Here is a 24,888-nt window from a genome sequence, read left to right as displayed (position 1 = left end):
ATTCCCTTTCAGTCCAAGTTGAAACTGTAGAGATGATGCTCTTTGCATAACGTAGTATTGCACAGTGCCGATGGATAGATGGATGGATAGATTTTATAGATATCAACTTGTCTGCTAGAGCTGATAATTCTCTAAAGGGTCATATAGGCAGGGATTGTTCAGAAGAGACCTTTTTAACAGGAGTGTGGGTATGTTATATACTAAGCATACTGTATCTGCCCAAGTCAGATTTATGCCTGGAATAAACGGATGTCTCATCACTAAATATACAGGAGTAAGAGTGTGGCTGTTTGTGCTAAGCCTCTAACAAAAAGGAAATCCTACTACCACATACATTCGGCTTCTTCAGTACTGTGCTTCACTTCCTGGAAAATGGCTTTTTAAAACATTTTCCAATGCTGCATTATAGTGTCCAAGTGCATTAGAGCTCTTTCACAAAGATTTGACCTCAAACTCATGCAACAATGTCTGGTATGAACTTGAACTTCAGGTGAAAGACAAGACCATATGGAAATGCATGTTTTGAAATTTAATGCAAAGCGTTTTCAGAAGTTATATACCATGTTGACTGAAAAACAAGAAGGAAGACACTGAGAACGGCCATGGTTGCAATACTTGTGAATTTCTGAATGCATCCAAATCAGTGTGAACAGTAGAAATATCCAAAACCTCTAACTTTGGGAGATACGGGACAGTTTTTCCTACTTATCCAAAGAATATTCATAATTGTCCATAGTTTGGTCGTTTTTATTCTGTGTCAATTGGCTCTGGAATATTTACGCTGTAGAACAGAAATCTTAAAAGATAATTTAAAAGCAGTTTAAATATGCAGATACAGAAGTCACAAGCAATCTGACAGATGTTACTAGACTTGGATCTTCTGTAAGTTTCCTTCAAGAAAATTTCAAGAACATCATAAAGGCAGTGACCAGCCTCTATGGGATTATCATGAATAAAAGGAGTCTGGTAAAGGAGAAAGAACTCTAGCCTTGTAGGACTTTAAACCGGATTTTAGAAGACCGTTTAGCCACATCATCACATAGGATATCTTGGCTGTTTGGAAAACCATTTGAAAACGTCCTCATAGACTACTGTCAGACAAGTTTTGCATTATGCTGCTGGAGCAAAATCCACAGAAAAGGTTGTTTCAAGGAGAACTACGGCAGACCAAGGAACAGACTAAGCTCAAGGAAGAAGTGTTTCTTGGGAGACAAAGACTCGATAAACACTTTAATATTCTTTTCCTTTGAAATGATAGTGTGCTGGTAATCTGGCCCCTATCAGTCAGAAGATAATAGTTAGGGACCAAGGCACAGTGCCATGCAGCGGAGCAGGTGTAAGCAACCTTACTGGTATCCTGTTTTTCAGAAGAGAACCTTTGATTCTAATAATTATTCAAAGGGAGTTATCAGGATAGGCAATCATATACTCAACTGAAAAATATTTCTGAACAGTAATGTTGCCTGCATATAAGAGATCGAGCCTGCTTAAGGTTGAAATCCATCAGTTTTTCATGGGCTCTGTTGCGGAAGGAGTGTACACTACTTGGAACAAATACTCTTGACTGTATTTGGATCCCTCATAGAATCAATGGTCAACTGAAATCTGGGATAGGTTGTGGAGATGTATAGCAGACATTTGTGGCGTATGATATAAATGTATTTCTCGAGACAACTATCATATTCCCTGGGTCCTCAGTTCTGTACCTGCTTCTAATGATTCTGAAGAACTCTCAATGTTATCCCAGCCTTAATACTACAATTAATCTTGTATTTAATAAGGCATGGAAACTGACAGCCATTCTGCAGATCTTCATCCTTCCTTGTCCTACAGACACCGCACCAAAGTATTTAGAACACAGCAACTATTTTACACTGAAAAGGCAACCGTGCTGCTCTTAAGTACCAGTGAAAGTTGAGCTAAAGTTGGCCATGCACCTTAGCTGTTTGCTAAACTCCTCTTCAGCCTACATCTATTCCTCCAAAACCCTCCTGTCAATGGACACATGGCTTGGTTGAGCATGCATGCGTTCTGTCCTCTGCTTGGAGCTTTTCTTCAATAAAAACAAAAGAATCAGGCATAATAAAATCTCCTGAAATCTACCATTGAGGTAGTTATGGCACCCTTGTAGACGAATGGTCAGTTCTGATGATCGTAATCCAATGTGTATGACAACCTTTTTATACGTCAAAGAAACTAGTTTGCTCAGCTAGCAAAACCCTCCTTCAGCAGAGGCCTGTGTCTGCAAGGAACTTCTCTCTTCCCCCTTGTTGCTCCTCAGACACTCTGCTGCTCTAACTCCAAAGTGGTGACAGATTCCCTTTATCAGACCTCTAATATGGGCATGCAGGGTATAGAAAAGTAAATCTATACATACTTGTATGGCCCATAGTAGAGGTCTGAATGCAGAGAAATGTAGTTTTATCTTCTTGGCTTTTCACTGGCTTAGCATCCCCCGGACACCAAGCTATCTCCGCCCATCTGCTTATTATTCCTCCATATCCCCACCTATGTACACGTTTACAATATTCCCCCCTCCTCCCCACACATCAGGGCCCTGTAACGTGTCCTGTGTTTCCTCCCGGGCCCGTTTGGCTGAGTGTAGTGCTCTATCGCGCAGGCGCCGGGGAGTCAGTGACTTGCCTGCCCAATAGAGCACTGTGGCGCTGTGATCATCCAAACGGGCCCGGGAGGAAACAAAGCGCGCTCCCTGTGAGCCGCGCTTTGTGATGTGCCGGGAGGTGGGGGAAAAAAGCGCACGTCACAGGGACCTGACTTTTGGGGAGGGGGGGGATATGGTAAACGTGGACATAGGCGGGGAATTGGTGGAATAGTAAGCAGATGGGCAGGGATAGCTTGTTGTCCGGGGGATGCCAAGCCTGTGAAAAACCAAGAAGGTAAAACTACATTTCTGTGCATTTAGACCTCTACTATGGGCCATACAGGTAAGTCTAGATTTACTTTTCTATACCCTGTATGCCCATATTAGAGGTCTAATAACTCCAAAGTGGTGACAGATTCCCTTTAAGTGTATTATAAAGAGCCACTTAGATGCTTTGAGGATTTTTATGCTCCATAGTTGTTTTTCAGTGAGTGCAGAGATTGTGAATAATGCAACAGCCAAGTAGAGAGAAAAGCAACATTTTAATTTAGCTGGATATATACAATCTATATACTATTTTTGCATACAAAGTCCTTGAGAAAATAAGTGTACTTGCACACTAAAGTGCTAAAACATAAGGATTGTGTTTTGTTATCCTGGTGTGTTTTCTAATCAAGATGTCATTTCATCATGTTAGTATTTTGGCATCACTTAAGTAAAGGCTTCTGTCAGTATCTGTGTTGGAGATAAAATAACTCATAATTTAGATACTCATATTTTGTAATCTTTTTGGGTCAATATAAACTGTACCACCTGTATTGTGGGTTTACGGGATATTATGGCAAGTTTGAAAGTTTCTTCGCTTGAAAACTATTGCCTATGTGGTGAAACTCCAACTTAATTTCCTTGTAACATTGGAAGATGCCTACAAGTTCTGTAAACTTGAGGCATTAGTCAAAATAGTAAATACTGGTCACTTTTTGACATGCAGAATGATTGTTTCTTAATATACATTTTAAGAATTGGGTTACTGTTTCATATGTTAGTACAGGTTTTTTTTTGTACAATACTTTTGCATCTCTGCATGTTTGTTGACTAGGTTGCTTTATTAGGATAAAGTGGGACCTGCAGGGCTATTAAATTAATATTGACAGCCTGCAATTTGAGCATTTCTAGATTAAAGGTATGCTTTTACAGCAGAATTTACCACTTTATTGGTTGCTTTTATTTTTTATAGTAAAGAAATTCAGATTTCAAGTCTGTTACTACAGCGGGTTTTAAATCTGTTTTGCAGGCATTAACCAGGCCAACACATGAGCTTCTTGATGGTTATTGAAGACTCCCTCGCACTTAGCGCTCTTTTCGGTTGTGAGCAGATCCTCAAGAGTGTGGAAGATATTACATGCTTTTAATTTGCAGGCAGCCCATTGTAGAATTTTTTTTTCTTCTAATAGCTGAAGTAAGAATCCAACTTTTTCGACAGTGCCTGTGGTTATCCCTGGATACCTTGCCAGAAGCCTTGAACCAAAAACTTATGCAATGCCAACATATTAACAATGCATGCAATAAAAATGCATGTTTGTTTTATACGTTTCTTTTTCCAGTTGTACAAGTGGCAATTGCTTGATTTCTATTGCTTCAGTCATTTTGTCCTGTATGTGTGCACCCACATGGGAAGTAAATGGAGCAGAAAAGGTCCACAATAATTCTGCATTAGTAACTGCAGATTGGACATGGAGTTTGACGCAGATTTGCTTCAAATTTCACCCCAGGCATTGCAAGGGGTGGACTCCAATAAAGACATTTGCATTATCAGTGTGGATTTAAAAAACTCTACTACTTTGCTGGTACTGTATGGAAAATCTGCAGAATGTATTCCTCGAGTGAATATGGACTACCATTGCTTCAACAGACACCACGTAAAGCAAAAAACATTTGCAAAAGAGCAAAGCTAAACAAGCTTGTGAGTTAGTTAAATTTCACACTTTCCAGGCATAAAGCTGAGCAGGTTCTGAATGTTAATGCCAGACACAAGGGCATCAGCCTCCTCCAATTGAAAACTGCTTTCCAATGTGCAGTAATTTTAAGTTGGACAGGTCTGGGCACATGCTCCTCCTTCAACCATTTTGAGAACCGCATCTAGAATAAAACACAGGGGACTCCTAGTTCAGAATCTCTGGTTGAAGCTTAGCAAACTGGCAAACATGAGTTCTTAAGATAATATGCTTATTTTGAAGAGATGTTGCCACAACTGTTTTAAGACTTTGTCCTGTGAAAATCAGCTGCTGCTTTTCCTATACACACAGATAAGTCCGGGTCCTAGCGTCTTATAGGAATATGTTTTGAGGAAGAAGTAAAAGGAAATAAGTGTAGAAAATCGGACCAGGGTATCAAAAACCACTTTTATTGGATCAACGAAATCCGGTTACAAGGCTATACGGTTCAGCCTCATACTGACATGGACAGCAATAGACAGGAACAGTAAAAATTGGGTAAAATGTGAGCGAAAACTGGAATAACAAGGGGGAGGTAACATACAAATCATGAGACATAGTAAAAAGAAAAAAATCACAATAAATAAGTAATATGACCATTACTAGGGATTCTACAATAATTGTTGTATTTTTTTGTAGAATCCGTAGTTATGGTCATCTGCTTTGTTTTTACTGTATCATGTGATTTGTATGTATTCTCCCCTTTTGTTGTTTTTCCTGCTCACTTTACCTATTGAACTGCTCCTGTTTATTGCTGTTCATGGTTGGCCTGAGGAAGGTGTCGGTATGACACTGAAACAAGTTATCTCATAACCTGATTTTATTGATGCATTAAGTGGTGAACTATACCCTGGATTGGTTCTCTATATCGGCAGGGCTTTTACCATTTTACTTTTTTCTTAACCCTAGAACGCATACCTGGGGCCTCGCAGGCCCGCCCTGTTGTTTTCTATTTTCTGCAAGATTACTTTAGTTAGAATTTTGAAACTCTAGGTATTCCTCAGGTATATAGTTGTTTGTCATTTTTGTTTGAGTTATTCCATGTTATTTGCACACGGGCCTAAAAGGCCCCAGGTATGTGAAAAAGTAGGTTTTTATGGTTGTGCGTTCTAGGGTTAAACTACATTTTGAGAACAGGAGAGCGCTGTGCAGTCTGGGAGGAAGGTTGCAGCAACAAGTGCAGGAGCAGAACCTGTAATATAAGCAAGTCCCACAAAATGCTATCCTCATCATATCTGTTGGAATAAAGATGGTGTACAACAACTCGTAGTGGTTGACTTGCTATGATTAGAGTTTGTAAGGGGCTGATTCGTCGAGACTGGTTTCATATACCACTCTTGAAGCAAACTCTGCTGGAGTAAGATGCGCCAAACTTACTAAAGGGATTTTGCCACGGGCAAAGTACATTTTAATCAGATCTTGGAATAAACATAACTTCCAATATTGGATGTGTTTAAAATTGTTCCTGTGCTGAGATCTTGTAAATGAGCCCCTTTTATGTACTGTGTAATGGCTGTGTCTGACTGTACAGGAACATGGTCTGATCATACCACATCTCCTGGGCAGAGGATGCAAAAGAGTATACAGACATTACAACACAGGATCGCAGATGATGCTTTCTCTGAGGTAAACCTGATTTAAAACAGGCAAGAATTGTTTTACTTAAGAGAAACAAATCGGCTGTGATCCTCTGCTGCAATGTCTATGTACTCTTACGAGCTCCCATTGCCAGGAGATGTGGTATGATCAGACCATGTTCCTGTACGGTCAGACACAGCCATTACACAGTACACAGCAGGGGCACAGTTATAAGGTCATCTCGGCACAGGAACGTGTGTTTTTTTTTTTTTCTAAGACATCCAATTGTGGAAATGATTTTTATTCCAAGATGTCTAGATTAAGATGTACTTTATTCATGGGACAACCCTTTTAGAGAGGCTGTCATTCCCGAAATTCAAAATAAACTATTTTCATTTATGTAGAGGACTTGGCGCACAAAAATCATATTGGCAGTACAAATATAATATGGAATATAAAGAGTTTTCAAATGAGGGGCCTTTGCTTGTACCCATGGTGTGACCAAAAGCTTTATGCATCTTTGTCTCCCACAATCTGCATACTGAGCAGTTCCCTGACTCGGATTGACTTCGCTCACTTAGCCAGAGTGATCTTTGCCCTGTGACGCACTGATGACAGGCAGTTCGAAAAACTGATCTCTCTAACTTATTGTAGCGAGAGGCTTCAATTCTGGGTGTACAAGTGTCAGTGCCAAGACATGAGGCAATGATGAAAGGGGGACCTGCTCCTGTACTGTGTGCACGCCGCAGACTCCTGCATTGTCAGTGTGCACACACAGCACTGTGGTAGGGGTTCAGGAAGCGCTCCCTTTGGCCAAGCCATCGCTGTCAATCCGAATCTAAGAATTGCTCAGTATGCAAATTGAGGGAGGCATAATAGTACACCAAGCTCTTGGACACGCAAAGGATGCACCAAGCCCCCCTCATTAGCATATGGAAAATAGAGATTTTTTTTAAGCTAATCACAACAGTGAAATGTATACTGTTTAATATGTAGGGGACTTGGCCCCTATAAAAATCATAACTGTTTAATTAGTTCTGTATTTCGGGGCTAACAGATTTTCTTTAAGAGGAGCGTGCTTCATCAGAAATCTGATGCACACCAGAATCAGAAACTAAATCCAGCTATTTTAATCCTATTTTGAAAGACCTTGTTGGGCTGAGCTTGGCTATGTAACTACATGTTGAAAGAAAAATTAACAACTTTTATATGCTAAAAACATGCGTAAATTACATGAGAACCACATTAGAGACAGAGATCCTGATTCCAGCAGTGTATCAATTACTGGGCTGCTTGCTGCAGTTTTGATAAAATCAGTTTTATCTTCTGTAAGTTTACTAGTTCTCTAAATGCTGAGCTCTGTATAACCCCGCCCACACCACTGATTGGCAGCTTACTAGTCCTCTAATGATTTCATGATGATTAAAACTTTGATTTTTTTTTTAAAACTACAGCAAGCAGCCCAATAACTGACCATTTGAAATCGGGGTCTCTGTCTTTACATCATGCTGCTCTCAGATTAGGTGGCAGAAACTTAGTGATAGTTTACATTTGAAGGGCTTGTCCAATACTAGGACAACCCCTTGTCAATCTGAGTGTTTGCCTCTGTTAAAAACAAAAAAACGTTAACACCTATACTCTCCTTCGATGCTGGCGCTGTTCAAGCTGTGTCTGCACTCGCGTTCCTGGGGCTCACGTGAGGTTATCATGAGAGCTCTGCACCCAATTAGCTCTGGCTTCACTGTCCCTGCCTTCGGATGTATAAGTAATCAGGAGGAAGTCAGAGTTGCGGCTGCTTTCTCACCACCTCTAGATTACTTATGTCCGAAGGCGGGGACAGGGACTCCAGCTCTGACTGGGCGCAGGGCTCACATGTCATGACATAACTTCACGTGAGCACTGGGAACGCGAGTTCACACAACGCTGGAACGGCATCGGAGGTGAGTATAGGTGTGTTTTTATTTTAATGGAGGCTGACATTCAGATTGAGAAGGGGTTGTCCTAGTAGTGGACAACCCCGTTAATATTTAAGTGAAGCAAAGGTATTCAGACAACTAATATTCAGTGCATTTAGGCTTCTTAACTCTTTAAAGAAGTTGTCCACTACTTGGACAACTCCTTGTCGTACCCTATGCTTGGCACCGATAAAATAAAAAAGCCTTTACTTCCCTTGCTGGCGCTGTTCCCGCTGTGTCGGCACTCTCTCCCTAGGGCTCCCGTGCTGCTATTGTGACACCGGCGCCCAATCGGCGCTGTCGTCACTGTCCCCGCCTCCAGTCGAGTTGAACATTAAGAGGAAGTCAGATCAGCTGCAGCCCGGACTTCCTCTTAATTTCCAATTCGACAGGCGACTGGGAGAGTGACTCCATAGCTGATTGGGCTCCGGGGTCACGTGTCACAATCACATGAGAGCCCCGTACTGCGAGTGCTGACACCGCTGCAATGGCACGGGAGGGGAGTATAGGCTTTTTTATTTTATCTGGGCCAAACATTTAGATCAAGAAGGGGTTGTCCTAGTAGTGGACAACCCCATTAAGCTATTTACTTACCTGCCTTATCTCTATCTACAGTGAAGGAAATAAGTATTTGATCCCTTGCTGTTTTTGTAAGTTTGCCCGCTGACAAAGACATGAGCAGTCTATAATTTTAAGGGTAGGTTAATTTTAACATTGAGAGAGAGACTATCCCCACCCCCCCCCCCCCCCCCCCCCAAAAAAAAAAAATCAAGAAAATCACATTGTATAAATTAGATACTTATTTGCATTTTGCAGTGAGAAATAAGTATTTGATTCCTCTGGCAAACAACACTTAATACTTGGTGGCAAAGCCCTTGTTGACAATCACAGAAGTTTTTTGTAGTTGATAAGGATTGCGCACATGTCAGGAGGAAGTTCACAGGGCTCTGGCCAGTGGCTACGGATGTGGCCACTGAATCTGGGTCCTGCAAATTATTTTGCGCAGCTCTAAAAGGCACACATCAGTCTGTATAAAGTTCTTTGTAAAAGCGGAAAAATAGATGTGGAAATGCATAGTTTGGAAAGTGTTCATAAGAATTTGTGCAGGATTTGAAGAACACAGCTTCATCTTTCTTAAAGGAGTATTCCCATCTCGGACATTTATGCTCTGGAACTCGCCCATTTTATGGCCATTGTGATTTAAATTTTAGCCAGACTGGCAAGCATCTTGTGTTGAGCTAACTGGGCAGGTGGCCATTTTCAACCCTACAGTGAATCATGCTGGTGTCAATTTCATGATATACCGATGTATTTCATCTGAAAGAACTGGTAGAGTAATGTAGATTAAGGTAAAGATGAATGGAGCAAAAAGAGATTGAGACCTGGTGCTGAGCACTTTGGACTTCAGACTGTGGTGAAGATTCACCTTTCAATGGGATTTTGCAGGATTTGCTTCTGGAAGAGTCTATAAATGTCCTTCATCACGAGCAAGTGCATGAGCTCGAACCAGATTAAACCTCTCTGGAAAGACCTGAAAATATCTCCTCTTCGCACCCAATCTTGTACAGAGTCAGAAAGGAATATGAGGGAGTCCTCAGATACTAGCTTACTTGCAGCATCAAGTCATCATGCCTATGGAGGGAGCCAAGGAAGTCCTCATATGCCACAAAATATGACTCAAATTACTGATAATAGGTTTGGTTGCACTGCTGTTATGTTCTAGATTACTGGAGGCCACCTTTGCTGGAGGGAGGAGGTGGTGATGGGGTGAGAGAGATCCCTCTCACACCCTTCGATTTCCCCACAATTGCAATCTGTCACAGCATCTAGTCTCTTGTGTTAAATAGCTAGGGGCGCTACTGGCACCTGTGCACTGGCAGTTCTGCAGGAGCTCAGCTATTAGTTAAAGGGAACCGGTCATGTCTAATCTACCATGTACCTCTGCCCCCATAGCGTTGTTAGTGATGCAATGTGCATCACTAACCTGCTTTTTCATTACAATTGGTGCAAATAAAATGAGTCTCTAACATTTTATATACTTATAATCCTACCTGCTCATTCAGTCATGATGGGGCATGATCCTCGTATTGAGTCACGGCTGGCACTGCTCACGTATTTGAACCTTGCTCCCGGAGAGCGCTAAAGTCAGTATGGCACGCTTGCGCAGTATGAGATGGCCAGGCAGTAAAGCTTGTAGCCATGGGAGCCGCGCATGCGATGTGACATGCGGCTCCCCGTGCGTGCGCAGTGAGCCTGTGTAGTTCCCAGCTTCACTGTGCATGCGCTGTGACGAGCGGCTCCGGCCGCACACAGTGAAGCTGGGAACTTCACTGCGCACGCCACACAATCTTGATAAATTTTTGTACCAGTTCATCCAGTGTCTGGAATGGTTTGAACAGACAACCCATAGATTTCATTCATACCTGGACACATTGATTTCCAAAGTTGCCTGTGTGTCTAATCCATGAGGCTCCGAGCATGTACAAGTCACATCTGTTTTTAACACATTCCCATAGGCTTTAATTGTGGAGTCTGAAAACAACTTCTTCACTTCAGTTTTTCTCCTGTTTTTAACTGATTCATTGCTTTGCTAAATTCTATTCCCCTTATTGTTTGTTTAATCCCTTTATGGTTTAGGATCTTATATGCAGGTCTGGTGTCACTTTTTATTATATAAGTGACTTATCTATTTCATGTGATCTGTATGTGCTAAATTATGATATATTGAAACTATATCCGTATTTTTAATATACTGGTAATCTCTTTGTAGTATTTACAGTGTGACAAATATTTATTTTTACCTGGTGCACCCACCTTTTCTTCATCTGTACCCAACATCTTGTGATATTCCTTGTTATACTGATTGAATAATTTTTATAATTTATAAATAAAGATATTTTTAGCTCTTATTAATAAGTTCCTTTTTTTTGGTGGTGTTGTATGTGCTTCTTTTCTGACTATTTTGATTATGGATTGAGGATTTTTTTTGTCGTTATTATATCAGTGAATAGAAAAAAAACGTTCAGGCAGTTTCTCAGGTTTTACCATCAGTAAAAAATGATCAAAAACAGATCTAAAATAGTCAAAACAGATGACACAAGTGAAAAAACGACCGATGAATGTAAAAAATGAAACTGTGAATGTAGCCTAAATCAAGCTGCCCAAAGTTTCTCATCATCTTGCATTACTGTGGTTTGATGTAATATTGTCTCAAACTAGCTGTGTCTATAAGACTGGGTTCAAATTGCATTTAGGCTTTGCATTATTGAGTCAAAGGTTGTCTGATTCTGTGTTTTTTGTTTTGTTTTTTTGCTTGCTTGTTTTTTTTAGCATGGCGAAATCTATTAACCTTGTACTTTCTGCCGGCAAGTAGTCCAAAGGGACTTTGGGCTCCTTTTGTCTCATTGTCATCGTCTCATTATGGCTTTGTCTATACATCGACATCTACAGTGGCTTGCAAACCCCCGCCCCCTTGTCATTTTTTCTTGTTTTGCTACCTTACAACCTGGAATTTCATTGATGGTTTTTTTGAGGGTTTGCATCTGTTCCTGTAAAGAACATGCGTACAGCTGTGAACATTTGGTTTTCTTTTTGTGAACCAAACAACAAATAGGACAAAATAGCTAGCTGAAAACTTCAGTATGTGTATAACTATTCACGCCCCTAAAATCAGTACTTTTGCCTCCTTTTTCGGCAATTACAGCTGCAAGTCGCTTTATATATGTCTGAGCTTTCCACATATTGCCACTAGTATTTTTGCCCATACCTCAAGGCAAAACTGCTCCAGCTCCTTCATGTTATTTGGTTTCCTTTGGTGAACAGCAATCTTTAAGTCTGACCACAGATTCTCAATTGGATTGAGATCTTTGCTTTGACTAGGCCACTTGAAAACCTTTACACGTTTCCCCTTAAACTACTAATTGTTGCTTTAGCTGTAGGCTTTGGGTCATTTTCTTGTTTGGAGGTGAACTTCTGTCCCACTCTCAAATCACTGATAGATTGAAAGCATGCACCATTCGTCTTCCCCTCGACTCGGACCATTTTCCCTGTCCCTGCTGCCGAAAAACATCCCCACAGCATGATTCTGCCACCACCATGCTTCATTGTGGGGATGGTGTACTTGGGTTGATGAGCGATGTTGGTTTGGCCCCAGACATAGTCTACCTTTTTGTGGCCAAAAAGTTCAATTTTGGTCTCATCTGACCACAGCACCTTCCTCCATTCATTTGGGGAGACACCTACATGTCTTTTGGCAAATGCAAAACAAACCTTTACAATTCTTGTGAGCAGTAAAAAGCTTTTTTCTTCCCACTCTTCCATAAAAGCCACACCTAAGGAGTGTACGGCTTATTGTTGTCGTATGGACAGATACTCCAGTCTCTGCTTGGGAACTCTGCAGCTCCTTCAGGGTTACCTTTTGGTCTCTGTGCTGCCTCTGATTAATGCCCTCCTTTCTCGGGCTGATCATTTTGGTGGGTGGCCTTCTCTTGGCCACCCACTCTTGTGGTACCATGTTCTTTCCATTTGATGATGATGGATTTAATGGTGCTCCAGGGTAGCATCAGAGATTGGGATATTTTCTTATAACCCAGTCCTGACTTGTACTTCTCAACAACTTTGTCCCTGATCTCCTTGGTCTTCATGGTGGTGTTTGGTTAGTGGTGCCTCTTGCTTAATGGTGTTGCAGCCTCTGTGACGTTTCAGAGAAGGTGTGTATTTACTGACAGACCATGTGACATTTATTATGCCGTTTATTCCATGGCGCTTTACATGTGAAAAAGGGGTATACATAGCAAAAACAATTTTACAATAATCTTGAACAAAACGTGACTGCGACTGGTACAGGAGGATCGAGGACCCTGCCCGTGAGGGCTCACAATCTACAAGGGATGGGCGAGGATACAGTAGGTGAGGGTAGGGCTGGTCGTGGAGTGATGGTTAATGCAGGTTGTAGGCTTGTTGGGAGAGGTGGCTCTTCAGGTTCCTTATTGAAGGCTTCCACTTTCGGTGAGAGTCTGATATGTTGGGGTAAGAGAGTTCCAGAGTAGGGGGGATGCACGGGAGAAATCTTGTATGCGATTGTGGGAGGAGGAGATAAGAGGGGAGTAGGGAAGGAGACCTTGTGAGAATCGGAGGTTGCGTGCTGGTATATACCGGTAGACTAGGTCAGAGATATATGCAGGAGACAGGTTGTGAATGGCTTTGTATTCCATGGTTAGGGGTTTGAACTGGAGTCTCTGAGCAATGGGGAGCAAGTGAAGAGATTAACAGAGGAGAGGCCGGGGAATAGTGGGGGGACAGGTGGGTTAGTCAGGCAGCAGATTTTAGGATAGATTGGAGGGGTGCAAGAGTGTTGGAAGGGAGGCCACAGAGCAGGAGGTTGCAGTAGTCGAGGCAGGAGATGATGAGTGCGTGCACTAGTGTTTTTGCCGATTCATGGTTGAGTAATGTGCGGATCCGGGAGATATTTTTAAGTTTGAGTCGGCAGGAAGTGGAAAGGGCTTGGATATGTGGTTTTAAGGAGAGTTCAGAGTCCAGGGTTACCCCAAGGCAGCGAGATTGAGGGAGTGGGGAGAGTGGACAGCCATTGGCGTTGATAGATAGGTCAGTTGGGGGGGTTGAATGAGATGGCGGAAAGATGATGAATTCTGTTTTGTCCATGTTAAGTTCTAGAAATCTAGCAGAAATGAAGAATGAAATAGCGGACAGACATTGTGGGGTTTTGGTTAGAAGGGAGGAGATATTGGATCCAAAGAGGTAGATCTGTGTGTCATCTGCATAGAGGTGATAATTTAAAGCCATGAGACTCTGAGCTGTCCCAGGCCTAAGGTGTAGCTGGAGAAGAGTAGGGGTCCTAGAACTGAACCTTGGGGGACACTGACAGGGGGTAAGATGAGGAGGTGGTGTGTGAGTGGGAGACACTGAATGTTCGGTCTGTTAGGTATGAGGAGATCCAGGATAGGGCCAAGTCTGTGATGCCGAGAGATGAGGGAGTCTGGAGTAAGAGGGAATGGTCCACGGTGTCGAAGGCAGAAGACCGGTCCAGGAGGAGGATGACAGAGTAGGGTCGCTTGGATTTGTCGGTTAGTAGGTCGTTGGTGACTTTAGTCAGTGCAGTTTCAGTAGAATGGTGCGGTCGGAAACCAGATTTGTAGGCAGTCGAAGAGGGAGCAGGAGGAGAGGTGGGAGGACAGTTCAGAATGGACGTGTTCCAGTAGTTTTGAGGCATGGGGAGAAGTGATATGGGGCGATAGCTGGTCAGAGAGGATGGGTCAAGGGAGGGCTTTTTGAGAATGGGTGTGATCGAGGCATGTTTTGAAGCATGAGGGGAAGACGCCAGTTGCTAGTGACAGGTTGAAAAGGTGGGCTAGGGTAGGGATGAAGATGGTGGTAAGGTTTGGGATGAGGTGGGGTGGGATTGGGTCAAGTTCACAGATGGTGAGGTGTGATTTGGAGAGTAAAGAGGAAAGTTTATCAGCGACGCGGGATTTGAGAAAAAGATGGTGGCCGTTAGCGGCTCATCTGCAGGACGGAGGTCAGCGGCAATGCCGCCGGGAGATGACCGGCGCGAGGCGCTCATCTCCCGGCCGCTAGCAGCAGAAGGACCCCAACTGGCGGCGCCGCTGACCTCCATGCGGCTAGGGTGTCAAGGGAGGACGGGGGAGCGGCGCTGCTGGTCTGGATACTTCTGCTGCGAGAAGCCGCTCATCTCCCGGCTTTTTGCAGCGGAAGTAGCCGCACAGGCAGCGCCGCTCCCCGGTCCTCACCAATAAGATTCCGCTCCCCCGGTCCTCACCAATACGATTCGGCCGCGCCCAATCAGTGATCTTGACGCAAAATTTAAACACCGCTGTGCTGATTGGTCGTGGCTACCAGCCGATCGCGACCAATCAGCGAGATTGGCGCCAAATTTAAACAACGCTCTGCTGATTGCGCCCGGTCGGCCGCATATATATTCTAGAATGCCCGATGCGTTCGAATCAGGCCACTATCTAGTAGATATATAACAAGCTATCGGGGTAACCACCAGATTAATCAATAATTTTTTAGCAAGATAGTTAAAATATAACCTTTATTAGATATTTATAAAAATTATCTTTCAAGTAAAAAAAAAAAAACCCAAAAGGGCCAAATAGTGAACCCTGGGTCTTCTGAAATTACCAACAACAATTTATTAAGGCTGTATACATGCAAACCACACCTCAATATATCAAAAGCCAAATATGTAGGGTTTAGAAAAATTCAACCTCCATCTGTGGGGACTTTAGGCAAAAGCTTTGTCTGATGGTGTCAATCTTCTGCTTGAAGAATGAGGCAAAGTCTTCGGCTGAAATAAGAGGAGAGGGAGGGGACAGAGGAGAGAATTGAAGGTGTGGAATAGTTGTTTGGGGTTGTGAGACAGGGTTAGGGTTATGAGAGATGAGAAGTATGTGTTTTGCTGCAGTGAGTGTGGACTAGAAGGTAGTGAGGGACTGTTTGAATGTGAAGTGCTCATTGGAGTGGGACTTTTTCCATCTACGCTCAGCAACCCTGGAGGCCCGTCGCAGTTCTTTAGTTAGGCTGGTGTGCCAGGGTTGCCTGTTGATTGTGCGAGCTTTGGTATGTGTGAGGGGGGCGACTGAATTGAGAGCTGCAGTTGTTGTGGTGTTGTATAAAGTGCCAGCAACATCTGCATCATGTAAGGAACTAATGTCTGTAAGAGGGAGAAGGGAATCGGAGAGTGAGTGTAGGTCAAGGTGTTTAAGATTTCTTCGAGGGTGTGCAAGTTTGTGGAGTGGGGATTGTTGCCCTGGAGAGGAGAGGGTAGAGAATGTAAGTAGGTTGTGGTGAGTTAGAGAGGTTAGATAGGGAACAGAGGCAGGTGAAGAGGTCCAGTGTGTGGCCGTCTTTGTGGGTGGCTGTGGAAGACCAGTGAGTAAGGCCAAAGGAGGAAGTGATTGATAGAAGCATAGACACAGCTAAGAAGGAAGTGTCAATGGGGATGTTGAAGTCGCCCATGAGGATAGTGGGGATGTCAACAGAGAGGAAATGAAGTAGCCAGGTGGTGAAGTGGTCAAAGAAGGTGGTGGTTGATCCTGGGGAGGCGATAAATGACAACCAGGTGGAGGGGGAGTAGATGTGCACACAGTGCACCTCAAAAGAGGAGAGAGTAATGGAGTACAGCAGTGGAATTTGGGTGAAGGAGCAGTTATCTGATAGGAGGAAACCTATTCCTCCACCATACTTGCCGGTGGAGTAGGGGGTGTGGGAAAGGTGGAACCCACCGTACGAAAGTGCAGCAGGAGAGGCGTGTCGGAGGGGGTGAGCCAGGTTTCAGTGATGCCGAGGAAGGCAAGCTTATTAGTGATGAAGACTGTGAATGTAGGAAAGTTTGTTGCAGACGGAGCGAGCGTTCCATAGAGAGACTGGGGAAGCGGACGCTGGGCGGATGGGTAATGTTAGATGGGTTACGAGATTTTGGGATAGATTGTGGGTAGGCGGTGGAAGTGATTGTCGGGATGTGGTGAGGAGGGCCAGGATTTGGAGAGATGTCACCGGCAGTGAGGAGGAGCAGAGAAAGTGTTAGTAGGTGGGAGCAGGAGAGGGCATGAGGTCGCTGTCTGTGCTTAGAGACACAGGATTGAATGTTGAGGAATAGTGCAGAGGAAGAGGTGAGATGAATGGGGAGGATGGAGGGAGAGATGAAGAGTTCATTACTAGGTGTAGGGATTAGGGGTGGTTGGAAAAGGTGAAGGATTAAGGGGGTGAGAGTGAAAACAAAGACAAACATTGTTTACTGTGACTTAGTATCCAGTTACCTTCAGTTCACTTCAGGTTCAATTCAGGATTAATTAATATTTCTCATACTTAAGCAATGGACACACTTAAGGTGATGGACACAGACTAAATTCTAACAGACTCCTAGCCCACAATATATTTGTAACATAATGCATTCAGCTGTGAACCAGAGGGGAGTGGTCTGTGCTCATCTTGATCAACTGATTAAGGCTGAAACAGATACTGGATAGTCAAAGGCTAAGTAAACAAGGTCATAAATGAAAGTGGGGGGTAGCTGGTGTTACTTGAAAAACATACCATTAGTATATAGGAGCAGAGAGGTAGAGAGAAATCTGCATGGAAATCGGGATGGGAAAGCTGAGTCACGCACCTGTAAGAGGAAAGGATAAACAGATTCTGATTAGAGTGCGATGGTGGCATATAATAAGGTACAGTCTGCATGCATCATATTATTCAGGATTAATTCATATTTCTCACATTTTAAGCAATGGACACAGACTAAAGTCTAACATACTCCTAGACCACAATATATTTGTAACAGAATGCAAACAGATGGACTTCCTTTCACAAAGCATGTGAGTTATGAACGTAGTTGCTTGCATCAGAAAATTTTAGGGGCTTCATAGCAAAAGGAATGAATACATATGCACATGCCAATTTTTAGCTATTTGATCCCATAAATTTAAATTATGCCAATATTTTTCTAATTCACCAATTTAGACTTTTTAGCATCACAGACAAATCAGATTACAAAATATTTGCATACAGGTTGAATATAACAAAATTAGGGGGGGTGGGTGAATACTTTTGCAATATACAGTTAGGTCCATATATATTAGGACAGAGACAACATTTTTCTAATTTTGGTTCTAGACATTACCACACTGAATTTTAAACAAAACAATTCAGATGCAGTTGAAATTCAGACTTTCAGCTTTCATTTGAGGGTACCCACATTATAATTGGATAAAGGGTTTAGGAGTTTCTGCTCTTTAAAATGTGCCACCCTGTTTTTAAAGGGACCAAAAGTAATTGGACAATTGACTCCAAGGCTATTTCATGGACAGGTGTGGGCAATCCCTTCGTTATGTTATTCTCAGTTAAGCAGATAAAAGGCCTGGAGTTGATTTGAGGCTTGGTGCTTGCATTTGGAAGGTTTTGGTGTGAAGTAAACATGCGGTCAAAGGCGCTCTCCATGCAGGTGAAACAAGCCATCCTTAAGCTGCAAAAACAGAAAAAACCCATCCGAGAAATTGCTACAATATTAGGAGTGGCAAAATCTACAGTTTGGTAAATCCTGAGGAAGAAAGAAAGCACTGGTGAACTCATCAATGCAAAAAGACCTGGGCGCCCACGGATGACAACAGTGGTGGATGATCGCAGAATAATCTCCATGGTGAAGAGAAACCCCTTCATAACAGCCAACCAAGTGAACAACATTCTCCAGGAGGTAGGCGTATCAATATCCAAATCTACCATAAAGAGAAGACTGCATGAAAGTAAATACAGAGGGTTCACTGCACGGTGCAAGCCACTCATAAGTATCAAGAATAAAAAGGCTAGACTGGACTTTGCTAAAAAGCATCTAAAAAAAGACAGCACAGTTCTGGAAGAACATTCTTTGGACAGATGAAACCAAGATCAACCTCTACCAGAATGATGGAAAGAGAAAAGTATGGCAAAGGCGTGGTACAGCTCATGATCCAAAGCATACCACATAATCTGTAAAACACAGTGGAGACAGTGTGATGGCTTGGGCATGCATGGCTGCCAGTGGCACTGGGTCACTAGTGTTTATTGATGATGACACAGGACAGAAGCAGCCGAATGAATTCTGATGTATTCAGAGCCATAATGTGTGCTCAGACGCAGCCAAACTGATTGGTCGTCATTTCATACTACAAGTGGACAATGACCCAAAACATAAAGCCAAAGCAACCCAGGAGTTTATTAAAGCAAAGAAGTGGAATATTCTTGAATGGCCAAGTCAGTCACCTGATCTCAACCCAATTGAGCATGCATTTCACTTGTTAAAGACTAAACTTCAGACAGAAAGGCCCACAAACAAACAGCAACTGAAAACCACCGCAGTGAAGGCCTGGCAGACCACCAAAAAGGAAGAAACCCAGCGTCTGGTGATGTCCATGAGTTCAAGACTTCAGGCAGTCATTGCCAACAAAGGGCTTTCAACCAAGTACTAGAAATTAACATTTTATTTACAATTATTTAATCTGTCCAATTACTTTTGGTCCCTTTAAAAACAGGGTGACACATGTTAAGGAGCTGAAACTCCTAAACCCTTCATCCAATTTTAATGTGGATACCCTCAAATGAAGTTCAGACTTTCAGCTTTCAACTGCATCTGAATTGTTTTGTTTAAAATTCATTGTGGTAATGTCTAGAACCAAAATTAGAAAAATGTTGTCTCTGTCAAAATATATATGGACCTAACTGAATATATCTTATTCTTACAGGGAGTCCTATAATTGCCTTTGTCATTTACAATAGAGATCATAGTGGGGCAGTTGTCTGTGCAGATTCTGCAAAAATTGACTACTAGTTTCGAGTTCAAAACTGATAGATTTTATGCGTGATTTATGTTATTCATGGGCTGTAAAGACGGTTTAGTTCTGTAAGGCTGTGTGCCCACGATGCGTTTTTTAAGCGTTTCCGCAGCGGCAAAAACGCTGCTGAAACGCTTAAAAAACGAATGGCAGAAGGCCTGCCATGGTCCCCAATGATAATCCGCATGTGCTGTGCACATGCTGCGGAAATTTCCGCTGTGGATTATCATTGCGGAAAAAAACGCAGCACTACCAATTATTTTGCGGAAGCGCTGCGTTTTCGCCGCCATTGACTTGCATTAGAACGCATGTATTCCACTTCACTAGATAAGCACATGCGGAATACATGCGTTCAGTATGCGGAAGGTACCCAGGTCTGGAGGAGAGGAGACTTTCCTCTGGACCCGGATACCATAGAAAACTGTATAAAAAAAATAAATAAATAAATAAATATACATTATACTTGCCTTCTGATGGCCCGCAGTGCGCTCGTCCTCCCTTGCCGGCAGATCGCGATGGACTGGAGGACCTGCACTAACGTCATAGTCATGTGACGGCAGGTCCTTCAGTGCAGTGTACCGCGATCTGCCTGCAGCCAGGACGGAGTGAAGCAAGACTCCGGGGGCCATCGGAAGTTAAGTATAGATTTATTTTTTTATTTTTGACCATTCTTTAAGGTCACACTATATAAATCCATGCCGTTTGCATGGATTTATATAGTGTGACCAAGTTGACAAGCACTTTCCAAGTGATGCTAAAATCGCTTGGAAAGCGCTTGTCAACCCGCATGCGGAAATGCATGTGAAGAACGCTTCACATCCGCATGTCCCTGGCAGGAAAAACGCATGTACAATCCGCATGTACAATCCGCATGCGTTTTTTTCTGCCAGGGAGATGCAGAAACGCTCAGGAAAAATCCGGAGCATTTCTGCATCGTGTGCACATAGCCTTAAGGAACCTTATGAGTACACTAGATGGTGGCCCGATTCTAACGCATCGGGTATTCTAGAATATGTATGCGGCCGACCGGGCGCGACTAATCAGCAAAGCAGTGTGTAAATGGGTTGTGCACTACTTTAAATTAACCCCCCAATGTATCCCCCCTAATGAATTTTGTAATTACGTCATGTCAATACTGCTTGTGACAACATCGCTAACCACGCACAGCCAGCACGTAACTCCCCCGACTGCAGCCGACTCTTGCTTCCGCTTACATCACAACTATTTGCGGCTGCAGCCAGGGGTCTCCTGTTCCGCGTACCACGGTGAATGATGCGCTGTGGGCGGGGTTATCCCCCATCGTGTCACACCCAGCATCCACCGCGCGCTCTGTCAATGAATGCTCGTGCGGTGAATGCCGGGTGTGACGGGATGGGGGATAACCCCGCCCACAGCCCATCACTCACTGTGGAACGCGAAACAGGAGACCCCTTGGCTGCAGCCACAAATAGCGAACAGTGTTAGTGAGGATCGGGGAGCTGCGCTGCCTGTGCAGGTACTTCCGCTGTGAGCAGCCGGGAGATGACCGGCTAGCGCAGGTCATCTCCTGGCTGCATCGCCGCTGACCTCCGTGCGGCAGGTGAGCTGCTAACGGCCGCCTTCTTGTTCTGAAATCCCACGTCGCTGATTGTTCGTGGCCAGACCAATCAGCGACGCGGGATTTCCTGGACGGACAGACAGACGGGATAAGCCGATTATATAGTAGATAGGATTTCTATTTTTCACAGGAAACAATAGTGCAGGAGACTGCACTTTTCTAGGCATCTAAACCCAACAGAATGGCGCGTAACAGTAGTGTAGAGCCTAAAGGGCTATGGGGGTAAGTTTGGGAAGTAGCCCTATATTCTCCCACATATCGGGGTATAGAGCAAATCCAAAATTTTGATCTTGGAATCTGAAACCTCTGCCATATAATTGGTGGTTATAATGTATGATCTATGAATAGGCACGACATTATATTTGTGTTTTTATAACCTGTCACCTTAGTGCGAAATACGTTCCCGTCACTGATGTCAGTGACTCGCTCCCTGTGGTGGATGCTGGGCTGTGGGCGGAGTTACCCCACGTGTCACACCCGACATCCACCGCACGCTTTCCCAGTGAATGAGGAGAGGGAGAGCGCGCGGAGTGATGCCAGGTGTGACACTCGCGGTAACCCCACCCACAACCCAGCAGCCACCGGTGGAACGCAGAAGAGGGACCACGTGATGCCTGTGAGCAGCCAGTGATAGCACCGCTCACAGGCAGAAAAGGAACCACAAGGTATTTAGAGGAACACTAATGGGCCCTGGGGGAATACATTGGGGGATCATATAAAGTAGTGGACAACCCCTTTAAGAATCTGTGCCTCTCCACCATGCAGAGTAAGGGTCTGGGAAACCTAACTATGCAAATTGGTCTAAGACAGATTAAAGAATTCGAAGTTTAGAAAGTCGCAATTCTACCTTCTTATTTTAAGGGTTGAGCATAAAAATTGAAGACCCCTCTCCTAACAGAAGTGTTATATATAAATATGAGCCAGATTTATCCAACTTCATGCAACAGTTTGCTTAAATTTGGTGCAAATAAAGGCAATGCAAAACTGGCTGCAAATTCAAACACCCCCCCCCCCTTCCACGCCCAAAGCTGCTTAGTTTTAGCAATTATTGAGGGTCTCTGTACATAGATCACAACTTCTGACCTCTTTAAAGTGTGTAACATGTCAGTGACCTTTTATATGTGAAAGTAATGCATTTCATGGCCCTTTTACATTTGAGTTGCTGTTGATTATTCAATATAAATTTTCTTCAGGACAGAAAAAGAGGAAAGTGAAGTATGTTTGATACGGCGTAAGAGAGAAGCACTGAAGCACTTGAGGATTCCGTTTGGTGCTGATGGAATTCAAAGGTAAGAGACCAGGCATTTGTAAGTAGATATCTTCATATCTTACTACATTTGTACAATTAATACAGTGTTTTCTTTAAAAAAAAAAAAAAATTAGCTTGTTGTTCTGCATCCATAAAGATTTATATTTCTGAGCCTTTGATTGCCGTTTTCTTTCAATGATGACCTGTTGTATAAAGAAACAATATATTTTTATTTCACTTCAGGTTATTTAAAGAGTAACCGTATTTTTTATTTTTTTTTTTCATCAATAGTGCAAATGAAAATAAGCAAGTTTGTAATATAGCTTTTCAGAAAAATCTGCTTCTTTCTCCTGGGTTGTTCTTTCACTCTCAGTTCATGGATATACTCTATTCAGTAAAAAACAGAGTTTTACATTACTGAGATCGATGACAGTTGTTCTTGATACATTTCTGTGGAAGAGCTAGAGGCAGACAGGCGTTTTGCTGCAAGTTTACGTCCAATGACAATTAAACTTTAGGTTTTATTGCACTTTTTTTTTTACTTTAGGCCCCAGCTGCTATGCCAACCCACTGGTACCCGAAATGGCATTACAGGGTAGCCAGTAGGCTTACAGACACGACTCTTTCCTTATCTTTATATTTTAAAAAAATAGGTCACCGCAGCATCTGATGGGCTAAACATATAGTTAATTACTGTATACACATTCATACATAATTTGTTAATTTGCTTCCCAAATGCAAAATTAAGAATCTCTAGGAAAAAAGGCCTTTTATCAAACTTCTTCCTTTTTTTTTTTTTTTTTTTATTTAGTGTTTAGATGGCAGCAGGGAAGGTACAAAGCTTATACACAGATATCCACAGTGTGGAGAGGGGGGGAAACATCTACAGTCTCAGAGAGGGTGGAGACAATAGACACAGGAAAACAAATGAAGAGCTATGCTGACACTTGAAAGTATGTAAAGGCAGCACCACCCAGGAATTTTTTTTTTTAGTTTACTAAGAAAAGAGACTTTGATCTTCATAAAATGTATTTTCCAGGATTTCCACATTAATTACCTGTTTTTATATTAGATAATGAATTGTACACAGTGTATGTTCATCCACCAAAGAAGTTGCAAACAGCTGGTACAATATTGATGACTTGCTATATTAGAAGTCCTCAATATCAGAAGCCTGGAAAATCTAGTTTAAACAAAGCCTGCTAATCATGCATTTCCACTAGTGAATGAGCCTTCCTAAGCATGCCCTTTTCCCAATAATCTGCCAATGTAAACAGGTTGTTGGGTGAAATGATTTTTAAGTTTGCTTACAAATCATTGTTCTCGGTCACACATTGTCCTGTGTAAACCAAACGTTCTGACTAGAATGACAACCATTGCTTACAGAACAATCTCTAAACAGTTGAACTCTGCTTTGCAAGCGTGGTCGGCCTCAGGCTTCTATTTTGCCAATTGTGGTCAGTTACTGCAATTGGTTGGCCAGTGTAAATGAGCCTTAAAGGGAACTTGTCACTTAATTCATGCTGCCCAAACCATGGGCATCATGAATCAAAGCCTGGTTTCACAATTGCAGCCTGATATGTTTCACTGAAAAACTCTTGCATTTTGGGGGAACCTAGTTTGAAGAGCCAGGGACCATAAAGAAAAACACGAATTGTTCAGATCTTCCAATGGCCACCTTCTCTCTACACCTGCTACGTGCATACGGTAATCTCTTCTGTTTATGTACAAAGGGAGAGACCTGTGAATCAACTGGAGCAATGTAGGAAGAAGCCGGCTAGGGGCAGTGCTGGATCATGTCGCTCCGCATGGTTCCTGGCTCTTCAAACTACCACAATTTTTTTTTCTCAAACAGGAGTGTTTCAGAGTAAAACATACCTGACTGCAGTCGTGCAGCCAGGCTGTGATTCATGATGCTCCTTGTTTGGACAGCATGAATGGAGTGACAGGTTCCCTTTTAAAGACAATCTGTCACCAGGTTTTTGCTGCCCCGTCTGAAAGGAACATAATGTAGGGGTAGAGACCATGATTCCAGTGACCTCAGTCTGTTCTGCTTGCTGTAGTTTTGATAAATGTTTTATCAGTAGATTATCACTAAGATGACTAGTAAACCTGCAGCATTGTAGCCCTTGATATTCATGAGTTGTCTATCCCTTTCGATCGGCACTTTTTTATTCTGCACTGTACATAAGCAGAAAGCTGTCAATCTGGTTATATAAAGCTCATCATTTAAAGAGCTGGTAAGTCGTCCGCAGATAAACCGTGATGTATCAAAACTATAGCAAGCAACCCAGTAAGTGACATATTGCTGGAATCAGGGTCTCTGCAAAAACCTGGTGACAGATTCCCATTAATGTGACTTTGATGCTAAGCAATGGCTATGTTGCTGAGAAACATTCTGTCCATGTTCTCACATCCTTTTGTAATTTGCATATGGTGCTGTTTCACTGCTGCAAGCACCATATTGAAATTGTATGTAAAGCCAATGAACGGGTCTAAAACTTTTTGGTAATATGCGAACATTCACATACAGGTGCTTCTCACAAAATTAGAATATCCTCAAAAAGGTAA

General features: G+C 42.8%; 1 protein-coding gene across 1 annotated transcript in view; it reads left to right on the top strand.

Annotated features, from left to right (window-relative positions):
* Positions 1–24,888, top strand: part of SCAF11 (SR-related CTD associated factor 11) — a 103,198-nt gene that overhangs the window by 38,627 nt on the left and 39,683 nt on the right. Inside the window, exon 9 of the mRNA XM_073651845.1 lies at positions 22,262–22,357. Coding sequence (XP_073507946.1) covers positions 22,262–22,357 — 96 coding nt within the window. The remainder of the gene's footprint in view (positions 1–22,261; positions 22,358–24,888) is intronic.

The sequence above is a fragment of the Phyllobates terribilis genome, unplaced genomic scaffold, assembly GCF_046119375.1.
Source record: "Phyllobates terribilis strain yellow unplaced genomic scaffold, ASM4611937v1 Scaffold_11__3_contigs__length_659146591, whole genome shotgun sequence".
In the NCBI taxonomy this organism is placed as follows: domain Eukaryota; kingdom Metazoa; phylum Chordata; class Amphibia; order Anura; family Dendrobatidae; genus Phyllobates; species Phyllobates terribilis.
This window is presented reverse-complemented; position numbering and strand designations above follow the sequence as displayed.